At 43.5% G+C, this 17,559-nt stretch overlaps 1 protein-coding gene across 1 annotated transcript in view; it reads right to left on the bottom strand.

Moving 5' to 3' along the window:
• EVC2 (EvC ciliary complex subunit 2) overlaps positions 1–17,559 on the bottom strand; it is a 135,395-nt gene that overhangs the window by 70,885 nt on the left and 46,951 nt on the right. Inside the window, exons 8-9 of the mRNA XM_088463562.1 lie at positions 15,614–15,736; positions 10,174–10,322 (exon numbers count right to left, since the gene is read on the bottom strand). Coding sequence (XP_088319688.1) covers positions 10,174–10,322; positions 15,614–15,736 — 272 coding nt within the window. The remainder of the gene's footprint in view (positions 1–10,173; positions 10,323–15,613; positions 15,737–17,559) is intronic.

Here is a 17,559-nt window from a genome sequence, read left to right as displayed (position 1 = left end):
TACTCATCCTGATAATAGGAAAGACTCCCCACTCAGGTGGCAGCTCAACTGCCTAACCTGAATGAATGAAAATTGATTCATCCACATAAAGATAGCTCTGCAATGACTCTTCAGCTATAGATGTGTCCTCATACACATAAATTCACTAAGAATCGTGTTTGGTTGAGATTGCAATCTCGGCCGAGTTTGGGCATTTCTTTCAACTCGCAAATTTACTAAAGTAAAACTCGGGTAAGTTTGGTAGAGATTTCTCTCTTTACACTGAAAAACTTGGGTGAGATTGCAAACTCGATTAAACTCACCATCGGCCAAACTCGAAAGTACTTTCACTGAAAAAGATACAACTAGGGAATTTACTAAGCAAACTCGCAGCAAAATAGAAGTTTCAAATAGACCACCTCCTGAGCTGCGAGTTTGGCAGAAACATACACAGATCTGCATGTAAACTACCTAAAGTGTTAATTATGAAAGGTCCCCCCCCCCCAAAAAAAAAAAAAAAAAAAGCATAACGAGCCCCGGGCTGCTCACCCAGTCCTGGTTCCTAAAAATAAAGGGAAAAAAAAAAAAAAAAGAAGAGTAGGGTTACCCCGTATTTTAGGAACCATCGCTTGGCTGCTGAGCCTGCTCTGGTTTTAAAAATAGGGGGGGGGGAATTGCATAGGGGTCCTATTTTTATAACAAGCACTGGACTCCAATCCGGCTGGGGTGCAATGCCACAGCCAGGGGTCCCTTTCACCGGGTCTCCCCAGTCGGGGATCTCAGGGGAGTTGAGGACCCCCCCAATATAGGGGATATAGGGGTTCCTCCCTCTCCCGAGTACCCTAGGCCTAAGCTGAAGCCCGGGGTTCTTCGCCACACTCCTGAAGCGGTGGGTGTGGGTGTAATAATGGTGAAAATAGATATAAACTATTGTTTTTTAGGCAAGTATGTGTGAGTGTGGTAGGCAGGGGTGTATTAAAATTTTACAATCTACGGTGTTTGTGTCTTGTGGTATTTTAACTATTTTTTTTACAGTGGGGTACAGGTGCCGGCCGCCTGCTGGCACTTGTATTTCCACAAGTGCCAAAGGGCAGGCACGCTGGGACCTGTAGATCCACGGTAAAAAACAATAGTTTATATCTATTTTCACAACTATTACCCCCACACCCACTGCTCCAGGGGTGAAGGGAAGAGCCCCGGGTTTCAGCTTTAGCCCTGGGTGTTCGGGAGAGGGGGCATCCCTTTATGGAGGGACCCCACCTCCCCTGAGATCCCCTGCTTGGGGTGATCATGCTTTGGCCGGGGAGACCCGGAGAAAGGGTCCCCTGGCTGTGGCATTACACCCCGGCCGGATTTGAGTCCGATGCTGGTTTTAAAAATAGGGGGACCCCTATGCAATTCCCCCCCCCCCCCTATTTTTAAAACCAGGACAGGCTCAGCAGCCCAGTGCTGGTTCCTAAAATACGGGGTAACCCTACTCATTTTTTTCCCAGTATTTTTAGGCACCAGGATTTGGTGAGCAGCCTGGGGCTGGTTATGCTTTTTGGGGGGTAAACCCTACGTCATTTATTTTTAAAATTAACCCTTTTATTATAATTAAAAACACACAAGCAGCCTTCACATGTCTCACTGATATGTGCAGGTTGCTTGCTTGGGAGTGTTTGGCTGTGGTCAGACACTGAAAACTCGGGTGAGAAATCTCGATCAGATACACCATTGGAAAACACACTTTCAGCAAAACATGATTCTTGGTAAATGTGAGTGTTTCAGAAGCCTAAAATCACCCAAGTTTCAGCAAGTTAAATCAAGTTTAAAAACGGCAAAACTCGACCAAATACGATTCTTAGTAAATTTAGCCCATAGCGTCTGTACGCCATACTGCGCAATTTACCAGTTGTGAATGAGCTGCCCTAAGAGGTGAAGCACGACATCTTTTTCTTTAAGTTTTATTCTCATTGCAGACACAGTTAAACACCACTCACAGTGTAATAGAGACGATGGGCTGGAACTGCACAGGAATTGGTTTTAAACACATGCAGTACAAAGTCGCAGACGAAGCACAACGAAACTTGACGTGAGAAAAAGCCGTGCACACTGCCGTTATGTTGTAACACTTCATACACAGATTCAGACTCATTCGTACACAGATGTACAAATGTCGCACATCAAGTTGATCAGTGTCATCCTGCAAATAATTATGTCGCTTCCAGTTTTATTTATGCAAATAAGATGCACATTTTGAATGGGTAAGATGCTCAGTTCGGCCGAGTCACCCAGGACCTGGCACGCAGAGAGTGGCTGTTTGGAGCGACTGAAGCAACAGGGCCGTAACTAGGGGTGAGAAACTGCTGCCACCGCACAGTCTGCAAGAGCTCTGTGGGCGGCACCGTCGTCGCCCCACGGCCCTTGCATCTGGCTAGCAGGGTGCCCTACAGCCAGGATAGCTGTCCTGTGGATGGGCACACTGCAGACTGTGCACCCAAGCAGGCGCCCGGTCAGTGCAGCACTTACAGGTGCTGCCGGACCTGCCCCATTGCGCAGCATAATGGCGTTGCACGCTCAGGAAGTAGGGCCAGCACAGGGCGCCTTTTTGCCCTGTTGCAGCACTAATGAGGACACATCTGTATAACCTCTTTGACTCTGAGCTACAAAGCCATGCTGCAGTAGGCCCAGAATGGCAGACCAAAAGAAAATGAAGGAACACAGGACCTAAAAGCTTCTCCTCCAGTGAAGGGCCCATCTCAGATATATATCATTCCAATATCTGAAAACAGAATCTCCATAAAAATCACCAAAGATGTAGAATGTGGAGAGACGTCATTACTTACACCATACACTGCTAAATACAGGAAATCGGTATGAATTTGGGGCACACAGTGCATATGCATGACTCAGAACAGCTGGTAACTCTGGTTACATGCCCACGACACACCCTGAGAATACCCACAAAACGATTCTATTGTATGCGTTCAACATATTTACTAACACTCCTGTAAGGTCCGGGAGAGTCATGAATTTGGGGGGCCACCCACATCCTGACTGAAGTAGGGCATGACGTTATTTGCATTGAATCTCTGCATCCTAGCTCTGCCCCCTGCTGTAAAATACAGCGAATTGCGGTTTTGAATAATGATGTTATGACCCTGCCCCCAGCAGTTTAAAGCCTTAATTCGCTGAATTTTACAGAAGGGGGCGAGACTGCCCATCCCGCTCTAAAATGCTATGAATCGCAGCTTTCAACAGCGGAAAGCAGGGCCACAATGAAGAGGGTGTGGAGCCACGTCCTCGCCCACTCTGAATCATGCATGTATGCACAGAGATGTGGATGCAACCGCATACAAAGTTGCATGTGACTCAGAACCAGGCCCATAGTGTTGACCCAGGGTAAAACACAAGCACTTTGATGCTCCCGAAAGTAGATAGATCAAAATCTTTATTCTTCCAGGAGACCCATCGGTCAGTCAAAAACGTGAGGGTTTCCCATTTGATATTATTCATGTAGAGCAGGGGTGGGGAACCTTTTTTCTGCCGAGGGCCATTTTGAAATATATTACCTTATTCGCGGGCCTGGTGCAGGCCACGTCCCCTCCGCGTGATGCCAAACAGGGGCGGGGCCACAATCGCCTGTGATTACAGCAATGCTCCAAGGAGCTTTGAAGGCAGCGGTGTGACCGTCTGAAGCACCCTAAGGACGCTCCCGGTTGCACTGCTGCATAGATTCTGGCTGCAGTGTTCCATTCTAGGCTCCCTTCTAGCCAGATGAGGCCCCCCTCACTAGACAAACACAACTCCTATAGCAGAACTTGCTACGTTTTTGAATTTCATCATGAGGCACAGTTGTTAAAATCAGCAGACAAATAACTCATTATTCAACCATACCCCGGGCCCAGTACACACTGTTCAATCTCTACTGGCCGAAGAGCCAGGACCTGGCGTCTGAATAAATGTTTACAGTCGCACCCTGTCTGCAAAGTTCTATTATTTCTGACAATTGAACAATTTATAGCGAATATTTCCTCTCCCATCAATAACTGTCAGGTAGTGCAGTGTGCCTTGCAAGGAGTTGTTACCCAGAATAATGTGAGAATCAACAAAGCTAAAATTCTGAAAAATCGGACCTGAAACATGAAACGACTCTTCTGGAAGCCCAATATACATAAAACGTCTCTGTCCCCAGACACAGTTGCCTCTCAGACAGTAACAACTGAAAGATATACTATCCCACCAGGCTGCACAACGGTTTGCTTCGGTTAAGCAGAGATACTCTGAATTTAGCAACAAAAGCAGTAAAACCACTGGCAAATGCTTTGAAAGAAAAGCAAATCTGCTACATCTATGCCACATATATTAGATCATTTCAGGTTAAAAAACATGTAAAGCACAAGAGAGTGCTATAATGCTGACACTTTATATCATGTGAACCCCTCACAAGACCAGCCTTTGTTGCCCATAGAATAGACACTATGGAGGCGATACGGTAATGTGCGTCCATCCATTTGGGTGGCATATATTGTGTGTGAATTCGCTCTGTGCATGCTCAGTAACTGAGTTCATGCAAATACGGTAAAGAAGAGTCAAGTGCAAGCTGACCGCATCTACACTTAGGACCAGTGGCGGCTCCAGGGGTGGGGCTGCAGCACAGTCCAAAATTCAAATAGGGGAGCCACACCAACTGCCAGTGAGTCCCAGCCAGTGATGTTTGGCAGTGTTTGGAGTGGCAGTTGGTGTGTCTCCCCTATTTGAATTTTGGACTGTGCTGCAGCCCCACCCCTGGAGTCGCCACTGCTTAGGACTGAAAAGACAGAACAGGGGTGATAAGGGGTTCTCATGCAGGCCAAGCTCAGACCAGTGTATAAGTGCGTATGCTCCTGTTTGGCACAGTATCTTTTGAATCTAGTACAGAAGAGGTACACGCTAATGATGGAGACTTGTGATACAGCTGGCACGTAAGCTGGCGATGTAAAAATGTGCGCATTTTCAGAAACGTGCGGTTTTGTATGTTTCTTTTGATCACTGTACATCCATTTTACATCCAAATCAGCATCGGAGAAAAATGCATTTTCCTAAATAATTCTAATTTCCAAAACTCCCAACGAATATAATAACATGTAAACTTCAAGCCCCTTTTTCTCAACAGGATTACAAATACTCCCTAAAGTAAAATCCCGGGTGCATACACCATAGGCTTCAAAGACCGTTTCAGACAACATAACAAAACATAAGTTTTTTTTAGGAGCAACTATATACAGCAAGGATGATAAATAATACACAGCAAGTCCCCTTGAAGCTCACATTACCTAAATTGCCCCAAAATGCAACCGAACAGGCCTATTTCTCTTATAAATATAGAACTCAAACTATATTCCATGCTCTTAGCAAATTGCAAAAAGACAGATAACCAGATATCATCTATCTTGATAGAGGCAGAGATGGTGACTTGCGCTAATGTACTAAGATGTTGGGTTCACAGGTTGCAGCTGACAAAAAAGAGCTAACAACTGGATCTAATAGACGGTCTATAAATAAAGTTATTTTGGCGCAGGCCAGCTCCTAATAAATTGACAACCAATCTAGTCTAGTCATATTGGGCCTGATCAGAGTTGTACCCTGTCTGCAAACGCATTTGCAAATGTTGCCCCTTAGCAATTTCTAAAATATGCTAATGAATCAGCCAGCAGAATATGTACTGAGATGCCCACCGGAGTCCTCATAGCTGCCCGCAACTGTGTACACATAAGCAGCATCGGACGCAGATCCTGAAAACATCGACTCCTCAAGTGAGTCTAAAGTCACTGAGCATGGATGTGGTATTTGAGACGATGAAGGTGTGTTTTCTGCATGCGAGATAGCAATTCATTCACAATGTGTGCGCAATGCGGCTGTGACGCATGCGCGAAGACCACCGATAATCGCTCAGCTACGTGAACATTGGAATAGCGTTCAACTTCAAATCAGGCCCATAGTGTATCCTGTATATGCTGAGGGGATGCAGGACAAAATCCCGACACCCACAATACCGACATGGATAAAATACTGACACATGAAATCCCGACAAATTCAAAATCCTGCCAAGGATAAAATCCCAACACAATAAAATCCCGACAGTAAAATCCCGACAGTAAAATCCCAGCATGACAAAAATCCTGAGTCAAAATCCCGATAATGTATCTATAACTTATGTGGTGTATTGTTGTTTAACATTTCTGTTTGTAGACAAAAAAAAACAAATTTTAATTTATGGGGGTTATATAATGATATTGAGACGTTAACTTAAAATTTAAGACTTCTTAAAAGGTTTTTACATTTTTTACTATTCTAAAATGATCTCTCCATAGGGTCCATCACTGGCGTGGATCATTGAGTGATGGTGTATGGCCTTCCATTCATAAAAAAGTAAGTTATTGATATGTAAATAATACGTATAAGATAATAATGCTATTTAAAATGTAACTTATTAAAACAATGGTACATACAGTATATTTGATAGGTTTGTTACATTATAGCGGTCTCTAGAAATAAAATATAAATTATTAATTCATTTACATGCAAGTTGACATTGAGATCTGTATTTTGTGATGTCAGTATTTGATGATGACTAATATTATGTATTTTTTCTTTTCTAGAAGAGAAATGGCGGATGGCAGATAATACTTTTTCAAGATCACAATAAAACAGCCTCTATGGCGTCTGCCGTCCACTGTGAGGTAGATTATATATATATATATATATATATATATATACACACACATATATACACACTGTATGGCTATCATCTGAGGACATTGGGGGAGGTTAGTCCCCCTGGTCTTTTTTAGACCTAGTAGAAGACGTTGGGTTGCTCTGATCAATCACAACTGTTGCTTAAGTAGTATTGTGAGTTATGGCACTATTTCAGTGTATTAATAGATAACCTTCACAAAACTGGACCTCTTTGTGTTGTGAGACAGATTACCATCTCCTATACAATATATCCATCTGGTCACCTGACACAGAGCATATTAACACCCAACATGATAAACAGACGGGAGAGTCAGCTGCAGGATCAGAGGACTATTGTGAACACTGTGGTAAGAAAGGTCAATCTGATGAAGTTAGCTGACGTTTCCCATCATCACTGTAATGTACGCAGCTGGTCCCTGCAGAAACAGCATCTAGCAGCATTTTGTCATAATGTATTCTTCTAACCTATAAGAAACATTGTCACGGTGTGCTACTGTCAAGCTAAGAACTAACTTAAAATGAATGGTTAAAAAAAAAAAAAAAGCATCAAAGCATTAAAGGTGTTGTCCCCGAGAATTACTCGTTATGTGCAGTTACGAATCGCTGATAATTAAAATCAATCACTTCTATGAGCAAAACAGAGAGGATGACAAACAAGCACTTTAATTGCTCCAGTGGCTTTTAAAATGACGACAAGTGACAAACGTCCTAAGCGCTTATTACATACAATCACTAATTAAAACAAATAAAATTTGATTAAACTCTGTCACGCGAAGCAATGTAAGCGCTCATTAAACAAGCTGCACTTTACCTCCTGCAATAAAATCATTACAAAAAAAAATAAAAAAATAGGCATGAGCGCTTCGGAAGCTGGAAAAACATCGGCGTAATAAACACCCTTGTGACACCACCCACTGGTTTGGAAACCTTTGACTGAACAGGTGTGCTGGAACTATAAGTCCCGGTATCTCATGCCAGAAGTGCATGGTGGGATAGAAACATAGAATTTGATGGCAGATAAGAACCACTTGGCCCATCTAGTCTGCCCCATTTTTAAACATATTATTACATCAACCCTTATTGATCCTTACTTCTTCTGAAGGATATCCTTATGTCTATCCCATGCATGTTTGAATTGCTCTACTGTCTAAGCCGATGGGATCTTGCCCAGAACTTATTTTACATGAACTGGGCATTACTGGGTGACAACTGGGAGTCAAAGCTGCGGTCGCACTGGAAATATCCATCTTGTGAGAGTATCATGGAAGAGTGGTGGGCGTGTAGCTATCCTTCTGTGCTATGCTGAGCCATGCGTACGGATAAGGGACGCCCGTTTCTGACGGATCTCTTACACCCAGCATGGGGCAGATGCAAGCGCAGGTACCGATGATGACGGTTGCGACTGTGGACGGAAAAACGGTGGGCGGAGCAGCTTCCCGCGTCAAGCTAGGTGAAGTCTCAGATTAGCCCTCCGGATACTGGCATAAGCATAAGGTAGTCACTATGGCTTCCGCATCTTCCCGTAGACACAGCAACTTTGCATCCAACTCAGAGTCAGCACCATTGTGAATAAAACAATGAGCCCAAACCCTAGACTACATCAATCTCATCCCAATCATTTTTGTTAATGCATTTTCAGCATACAAACCACCTGACTGTAAATATTTATGGCCCTCAGCCAGAGCCGTAACTAGACTTTTTGGTGCCCTGTGCCAGAAAGAGCATTGGCACCCCCCCTATTTTTTAAATAGGTAAATAACACACCCAAAAAAGGGCCACGGCCTCATGGGGAAGGGCCAGGGAGGAGATGGGGCGGCCAGGGGAATCGGTATGAAATACCGCCGGCTCTCTGGCCGGCAGTTCGAATCCCAGCAGCGGCAGGCCGACAGAAGCAGAGATCCCGGCAGCGGAAGCCCGACAGCGCTGGAAATCCCGATCGTCCGTAGGTAAGTAAAAACTAACCTAACCCCCTAACCCTAGCCCTCCTTAGGGGTACCTAACCCTAACCTCCCCCCCAAGTGCCTAAACCTAATCCCCCTCTAAGTGCCTAACCCCCCCCTTCCCCGCTGCCTAAACCTAAGTCCCCCCCGGGGGTGCCTAACCCTCCCTCCCCCTAGCCTAGCCTAACCCTGACCCTCCCGGGGGGGGTGCCTAACCCTAAGTCCCCCCCGGGTGCCCTAAACCTAACCCTCCCCCCCCCCGCGGCTGTCCGCTCGTGGCGCCCGGCATCCCTTCAAGCGGGATGCTGGGCGCCGGTCTCCCGGCGTCGGGAAAATGACAGGAGTCTAGATATAGACGCCTGTCATTTAACCTTTGCCGGGATAAAGCAGCCGGTTCCACGATTACATCCCCGGCCAGGAGATAATAAACAGAAAATTGACAGGCCCAAACAGCGCCCCCTGCCCTGCGGTGCCCTGTGCCATGGAACAGGTCGTGCTACCCTAGTTACGGCCCTGCCTTCAGCACATCTGCATAAAGGTTGGGAACCTTGTATACCTGTACATCCAGGTACACAGTAACAATAATATATTTTCCCTACCATATATACTGTATTGCTTGCGTGGTTGCAAATTCTACTAAAATTTGGACTTCAGCAGCAAACAATGTAAAATTACACAATTTTCAGAAAGGAACAATAAACTTCTGCCCACCATTTACATACTACACCGCTAATGACCTCATACCACATCCGATGAGGTCACACCAATCCCTACCACCTCCAGCTGTTGTACTCAGTAGTCCATAAGACTGACAGGAGTGTTTAGAGAGACTATGGGACAGGGACAACGACAATGGTTATAAGATTGCAGTGTATATAGAAGAACCTCTGTAGAAATAATTATGCGCTGTGAAAACGGTTACACATTCATCTCTTGATATTTAACGTAAGAAAAAATGCAAACGAGAAATAGCATCACTGTTGAAGTGCCTTTAAAATAAACGTAATGTTTCCAGTAATGTGGAGTAGCATCTGTTGGCACAATCTTTAGGTGCTTGAAGTAACATTAATTACACAGGCTTTTGTACTGCTCTGTGAAAAATTATTAAAAAAAAAATTAAAAAAAGTTGCAGAACACAAGCCATGACTATTAAATATCCTCAAATGGATTACTATTATGTTTCAACATGACAGTAAGTTACATTTCCTCTCTGAGGATAAAAAACAGATGCCGACATTACAGTGCTGTTTTAGCACTCGCCGGCATGGGTCCAGCAAAGTCCAGACATTATGCAAATCAGCGTCCCTGTGGGTATTCGTGCAGTACAAGTCGGCCGTGGGTTCGGATCTCACATCTCTGAATATTAATTTACTGACAGCAGTGTTTATTTCATGAAATGAAGTTTCACTATTGATAAATGCATCAACAAAATTCTCTGTCTCATGAGGGCTAATTATGTTTGTGAAATCTGTTCTCTTTGTTGCTGATTGCAGATGCAAGTCAAAAAAACAGTAATAATACAACAAACACTCACTCGTCCAACGCTTGAAGCATGTTTTCTGGCTCTTCGAAGGCTAGTATGTCAATCAAACGATCAATCTCCGCCGAGTCTTCGGGAACAGCGTCAGTGGGTTTGGCTTGCGATTTATGTTTCTGCTCACCATTAATTCGATGTGATTGTCCCTGGGAATGCAGGATAAAGTAATATATTAATGATGACAACGCATGCAGCTGGTGGCTTTGTGTTTAGAAACCAAGCAGTTATGCGTTTTGTCACCATAATACGATTCCTATCGAATCAAAACAGCCATTATTGAATCAGCTTGAAATCAGCTGGATGTAACGTCAAACCAGCAGCACTGACGGTGCAGCTACATATTGTATCTTGCTTCTGAATAGTAAGAGATGGATGGAGCAGCCTGGGGCTTGTGTATGAGGCATTTCATGTCTGTGGAACAGACTGGTTAGATATTAGATAACGTTCTGAGAGTTATTTGTCATGGGAAAAGGGGTTAGCAAAAGTGCCAAATAACAGTGTTTGTACATGAGGAAGCACACGACAGAAAGGTTTTCTGTAAATTCGAAGGAATAGAGCACTTGTGTAGCTCAGCAGTTTGCTACTGGTATGATGGGTGGCATGGTGGCACAGTGGCTGGCACTGCTGCCTCTAAAACTTTTGGACCAAGGAATACTCACATGTATTCACCAGCGTCACCGGCTCACAGTCTATTACATTAAGGAGTCTATTTACTAAGCAGTGTTAGGAGACAGAGTGAAAAGTGATAAGGTGCCAGCCAATCAGCTCCCAACTGCCATCTCACAGGCTGTGTTTAAAAAATGACAGTTGGGAGCTGATTGGCTGGCACCTTATCACTTTTCACTCTGTCTCCTAACACTGCTTAGTAACTAGACCCCTCAGCCCTGAGTGTTTAGTGATGAGATTTGGAATATCAGCCATGCAGGATCAGCACAGTTTAAAAGTCTGCTCAAAGAGTATAAAAATATGTCAATTAGGCAAATAATACCCAGTCCACGTCATGAATAAAAATGCTGGATTGTTCTGGTTGACTATATATAAAAAAGGGCGATTGTTATGGTGCATTTGGCAAAGGATTCCGTGACCAAGACAAATGAACTCGCTAATATTTCATGGTCAATGATGCCAGCATGGGACTCTGAGGAGAAAATCATTGTTAGAACAAGGCAACAGTGGGCGGGTATGTGCACGCCAAGAACCAGATACCCATGCATTACTTTAAAGCACAGCACAATATACGCTTGTACCTGACTGCAAATTTCAACCTGTAGCAAGAGGACCCAATTTAGTGAAATAAAATAGTCAAATGGGACTGGGAGCACCACACAGCAATGTATCATAGTCAGGCTGCCATGCATAAACTGGCAATGCGCGGCGTCTGCAAGTCCAGTGGAAAGAGCACAAGCCGGTAACTACACAGCAGTGAAGGAAGATGATCTGATCAGATTAATCAGCCTTCACTGTGTTCTAGACAAATGGACGGGTGCCGTGCCAACCTAAAGAACTGTACAGCCCTGAGTGTTATTTCCAATAATAAAGGGTTTTAATGCATTTTCCTGGCTTGGTATGGGTGGTTCACAGTTCTCATTGATCACCTTCGCCCAATATTGCAGCAGTTCTTTCCTGACGGGAAGGTGGTCTTACAGGGTGAGGAGGCCCCCCGATCAACACAGCTCAGATGGTTGTCCAAAGGTTGACATTAATATTATAATCAAACTCCTACGTGCAATAGCGATACTATAATGTAGGATTATGACAATCATTAAACAGTTTCGTTCGAAACCATAGACATACACTGCATTCCTTTTACTGGAAATCATATAAAAACCAAAACTAGTGTATTTCCTTCTCATTTCAACTTGATATCATAAAGGCCAATTTATCATGTGCAATCATGAATAACAGAAGTCCATTTACATGTCTGCTGTATTCTAAAATGAATTTCACTCCCGTAGAGAAGAAAATAGTTCAATAGTGAAATGTCAAAAGCAGTGAGAATTAATATAAAATCCTTTTTCGGAGACCGGGCGCTATACATGTCCCCCTCTGTAGTTGCACTCACTTGGATGGAATGAATGGCAGCTATCACATAGCGGGCCTCATTCAGAGGCGGTCGGAGGATGCAAGCGGTCGCTCAGAAACTGGGCGGCCACTTGCATCCTGACCGCCCGCCTCTGTTGCGGTCGTTAGGCTGTGGGTTAACACCCACAGCTTTAACGACCGCTCGGGAGATGGTCGCGAAGGTCAGAGACCATCGCGACCATCGAGGCTTACGACGAGACCCTAGGGTAGGGTCTCACTTGTCGTAAGCCCCGGAGAGCTTCTGGCTCTGTCAGAGCCGGAAGCTCTCCACTGACATCACTAGTGATGTCAGTGGGGCCTCCCCCAAACGGCAGGCGTTCCCATGGGAACGCCTCCGTTTGGGCTGCCACCCCCCCGGCCCGCCTTCCAAACGGGGCGAGCTGTCAATCAACATCGCCAGCTCGCCCCCTTTGGAAAGAGACCCGCTACGACCGGCGCTGTCGGTTGTAGCGGGTCTCACGCATGCGCACGAGGGAGCCGGCTCCCTCGTGCGCATGCGCACTGGCAAAACATCGCCTCTGAATAAGGTCCAGCGTCTCTTTACACCTCCAGAATTGCTGATAGCCCAACCTCACAACTAGGATCCCTGGACACCTTTAAAATCATGTTCTTATGAATCCTTAATCAATCAATGTATATTATATATCGTATAACATCTCCTTCTGGGGTGCGGCAAGCATTCTGACCCGACAAAGTAGGAAATTAGCATTTTAACACAAAATTAGATGGAATTCCTAGGATAAACGCATTAGTATCCACACAGGTAGCGGTTGTGGTACAATTGGAGTCTGTGGCACACCAGTCAATGCCCCTGACACATGAAAATTACTAAATTTAGCCATAATTACAGGGGTTATTTTGGTATGATATGATATGTTTTAAATAACATGGGATTAAATTTTTTTTTAAATGTTTCCAGTAAGAAATACATATTGTTAAGAAGGAAACTGTTTACGTATTGGTGTATTGCGTTGTGGACTCCGATATGTAGTGACACTCTTCATGTGGTCAGGGGAGCAGCTTGAGTTTGATTTTCCAACATTGATGTTGTATATGTCAGTCACAAGATCAGAACCCTATCTCTGCAAAAACTCGAACTCATTGCATGATCGCACACAGCCCCTGCTATGCCCCTTCCTGATTGACAGGCAGAGGCATTTAAGGGACAGTGCGATAGTGGGAATGGCCGTTGTGTCAGCCTCGTTTTCCGAGAGTGGCAAGATCAGGAGATGCGTCCACAAATGCAGTTTCCTGGCCTCGCAAGCCGGCCAGCCTATGTAAACTGCGGCTTACTCAGCTGTCCGGGACCGTCCACTATCGCGACTGATGGTCACGAAGGTTATCCCAGCCTGCGACCTGGGTCGCAGTGCTGGAATTGCAAATGCAGCAGGGAGTGTCAGACACCTCCTGCTGCATTGGCCTATTTGCAAGGAAGGAATTGCAAAGCTGCCTGCCTGCTTCCGTCCACTACTAAATCACCCCATGTCTTTTTATATTCTACAGATTAGGATTGGTTCAACAACAACCACTTTTATACACGAGATTGCAGATTACAATTATATATGCATTTTCTTTAATAGAATGAATTGAATAAATTGTGAAACTTGATACCAGTTTTGGTTTTCTTATTACACAAATTGAGCTCCCTACTGTTTTTTTTTTCTTGTAATTAATTATCTAAACCTGGCAGCTAGTGCAAAAATCAACCAGTAAGTACACATTCTGCTCCAGTGCTCATGTGTGTCTTTCTGAAAACATCAGGTTTGTGGTATACAGTAGGAGCAAGGCATGTAAGGTTTTAAGGATATCCATGCTTGAGTCCAGATGGTTTAATCAAATTGACTAATCTACTAATTAAATCATTTGTGCTCAAGCATGAATTTCCTTAAAACCTGGACTGTAATGACGGAGTTTATATGTCTGCAGATATATCTGTCCATCGGCTGTGCAGCACAGCCAATGCGATATGTCTGTGAACGATGTTGTTCACAGACATATCGCGGGTACTCACTGGCCGACGGGCAGCAGATATATTGGCCGATCAATTGTTCGGCCAATATATCTGTCAGTGTGTACCCAGCTTAAGGGCACTATTCAATTTGAGGCGAAAAGCCGTTATCGGCAATAATTTATCGCCGATTACGTCATTTATCGCCTATTGTCATTATCTCCGTATTCAATTACATGGTGCGAAAAGTCAATGTTAAAAAACGGGAATAATTTTTCTCCAGCCTTTAGAAAGCGAAAAAAGTGCAGAATTGGGGTTTAGGGGTGCAGGCTTTAAAAAAAATAACCTGCACCCCTGGAAATGCCCCCTAAAAACAATCTGTGTAAAAAAAAAACGTAAAAAAAAAAAATTGGGACACCCCAAAAATTATTTTACATATTGGGGTGAAAAATACAAAAAAGAAAAAATACTTCTTAAGTAGCTAAATTTAATCGAGAGGGGTTCCCTTATATGCGGCAGGTGTTTTATTCATTGCGGGAGTAGCGGCAGGTGCATTTTTGAAAAATTTTTAAAAAATATGCTTGCACCCATTTTCATGTACCCCAAATGTGATGGCCATAGTTATTTTTTCCAAAAAACATTGCTAAATGCTCTTCTGCATCACCTTCTTCAAAGCCGCATTTATGCACCTGCTATTTAAAACTCCGACTTCCTTTCTGCATAGTGATCCCCTATGTCTGGGCATCTTTACGGGGGTCCTAGGATGATTTCCCGAAAATTCACAAATTTTTTCGCCGCTCCAAGATTCACCGGTTCCCGATTTTGCGTCCTTTGAAAATGAATACGGGGAATATCGGGCACGCGCGCGATACTTTACTTTTCCGCCTGGAAAACAGGTGAAGGAGGCAAAAAGTCCAGCAGGCGAAAAGTCTAGACTTTTCGCCTCAAATTGAATACGGCCCTAAGTATGCTTATATATTTTCTAATCTGCGTTTACATATGCTGAATTATTTAGTTTCAACTATTTGTTTTTGTTTGGGGGAGATTTATCAAACTTTGTAAAAGACGACTAGTGGAGGTGTTGTCCATAGAATCAGATTCTAGCCATCACTTTATAGAATGTACTAAACAAACGATCTGTTGCTATGACAGATATCCCCATTAAATAGAAGATTTGGTTACCAGGAGTAGCCTCCTGTAGCAAGTTTTTGGGTTCATGTATCTACTGAAATCAAAGGGACACCAGACTAAACCCCCATGTTATTATATATAGCAGAATACCACATCTCTGCTGCTTGGCAATGGGATTGAAGTACAATAAAAACACATTTTCACCTTTAAAAATTTGTAGTTCTCAAGGCTATTCTATAGGTAGTTAACACTGTAAAAAAAATGCTATTTACTTACTGAAAATCTCCTTTTTAACCATTTGGTATAGTAAAGAAGAAGAAAAACTGCGCACGTCAATAAAAATGAAACGACGAAGGCGATGACGAATCCAGCGCCATGTAGAGCATGGTCAGGCAGTACCTGGGGGGATAAAGGACAACATGTCAAGTTTGACATTAGCGTCTCCATGGAGCAATATTAGTATCACGGTTGAACACATAATAAGTGTACATTGGAGGAGGTCTGCGTTCTAAATGCTGCAACAGTTTGAATAATTTGCCCATCAACCTTTATGAATCCGGCATTTATCCTCTCCTCATAGTATCCATAGTGATACGAAAAGAATAGCTTATATGAGAACTAATCAGGCAAGGTCGGTGATCTGAATTATCACAGCAGCGCTAATAAGTCCTCTTCTGGGGACATAAGGATATATCGCTGTGACTAACAGCCAGTGCAGAATGAGAGTCATTCACTGGCCACAATGCTTTTTCAAATTGAAAAATACAAATAAACATAAAAATCAGAGACCGAGCGTGAGATGCATTTTCTCATCTGAACACAATAAGGGACCCATTTATCAAGAAGTTTTAGCATACGCAACAAGTGATAATACTTTATGCGTATCATAAATGGTGCTCCAGCCAATCAGCTCCCAACTGTCATTTTTCAAACAGATGACAGTTGGGGCTGATTGGCTGGAGCACCATTTCTCATACGCAGCGAGTTTTATCACTCGTTGTGTATGATAAAACTCATTGATAAATAGACCTCAAAGGGCAATATTCAATTAGCAGCGATAAGCCGATTTCTGCGGAAAAGTTTCGCGGGTGACATAATTTCTCCAGGAAAAAACTTATTCCCATAATCAATTCCACCGGTGCGGAAAGTCAATGCATTGGAATAGGCAAAAAAGATTTGCCAATGAAAGCTGTCGGAAACAAGTGCAGAATTGGGGTTTTGGGGTGCAAACTTGTGGGAACCACCCTACACCCTTGGGACAGGCCCCCAAAGGTAAACTGTGTAAAAAAAAAGTAAAAATAAAACTTAACACCCCAAAAAAGTGCTTTCATTTTGGGGGCGAAAAAAAAACAAAGGTTGGGGGGACAAACGTAAAAACTAGCTAAATACACTCCAGAGGGTCCCCCAAGTATGTCCCAGGTGTTTTTAACACTGCAGGTGTTTGCGGCAGGTGTATTTTTTATGTTTTTTAATACTTTTCTTTAGCAACTTTGAAATATGCTAGCACCCATTTTCATGTACCCCAAATTTGCTGGGACTAATTTTTTTCTGCAAAAAAAAACTGCTAAATGCTACTCTTCACCACTTCTGCAAAGATGCAAATTAGTATCTATTGAGAGCATTTAAGTACCCCAAATACCTTCAGCAGGCCTATTCGGGGGTATCTATAGTGATCTCCAATGTCAGTGCATCTATTGGGGGCGGTGTCAGGCTGATTTCCCCAAATCTGACAGCACTTTTCGCTGGTTTCGATTCGCCGGGTTCCGTTTTTGGAATTGAATACAGGGATAAGCGGGGACGAGCGCCATACTTTTCCGCATGGAAATCCAGCGATGTCGGCGAAAAGTCCGGCATGCGAAAAGTACGGGACTTTTCGCGGCTAATTGAATATGCCCCTAAGAGTTACACATTAATAAGAGCAGTTATATGCACAGGATCAGTGACGCTCTTCTCGTCCAGCTGTACAATACTAGCATTTGCTCTAGGTGTATATCATTCAGGAGTAACACAAGTGTATACGAAGTGTTAGCATCAAATGCAAAAGTCGTCTTGCCCTATTTATATGCAATACAATGTAATGAAGTGACATATACATAATACTGTATGGACAGTTATTAAAGATTGCAAAAGTCGCATCTTCAATATAAAATTTAATTAAGTGCAAACATAAAACAATGTGTCATTTTGCCCTAGAGCTGCTGATCATCAATACTGCGTATAAT

Source organism: Taudactylus pleione, unplaced genomic scaffold, assembly GCF_031769625.1.
Source record: "Taudactylus pleione unplaced genomic scaffold, aTauple2 ptg001408l, whole genome shotgun sequence".
NCBI classification, from domain to species: Eukaryota; Metazoa; Chordata; class Amphibia; order Anura; family Myobatrachidae; genus Taudactylus; species Taudactylus pleione.
The sequence above is the reverse complement of the archived record's forward strand: the minus strand, read 5'-3'. Positions and strand labels throughout refer to the sequence as shown.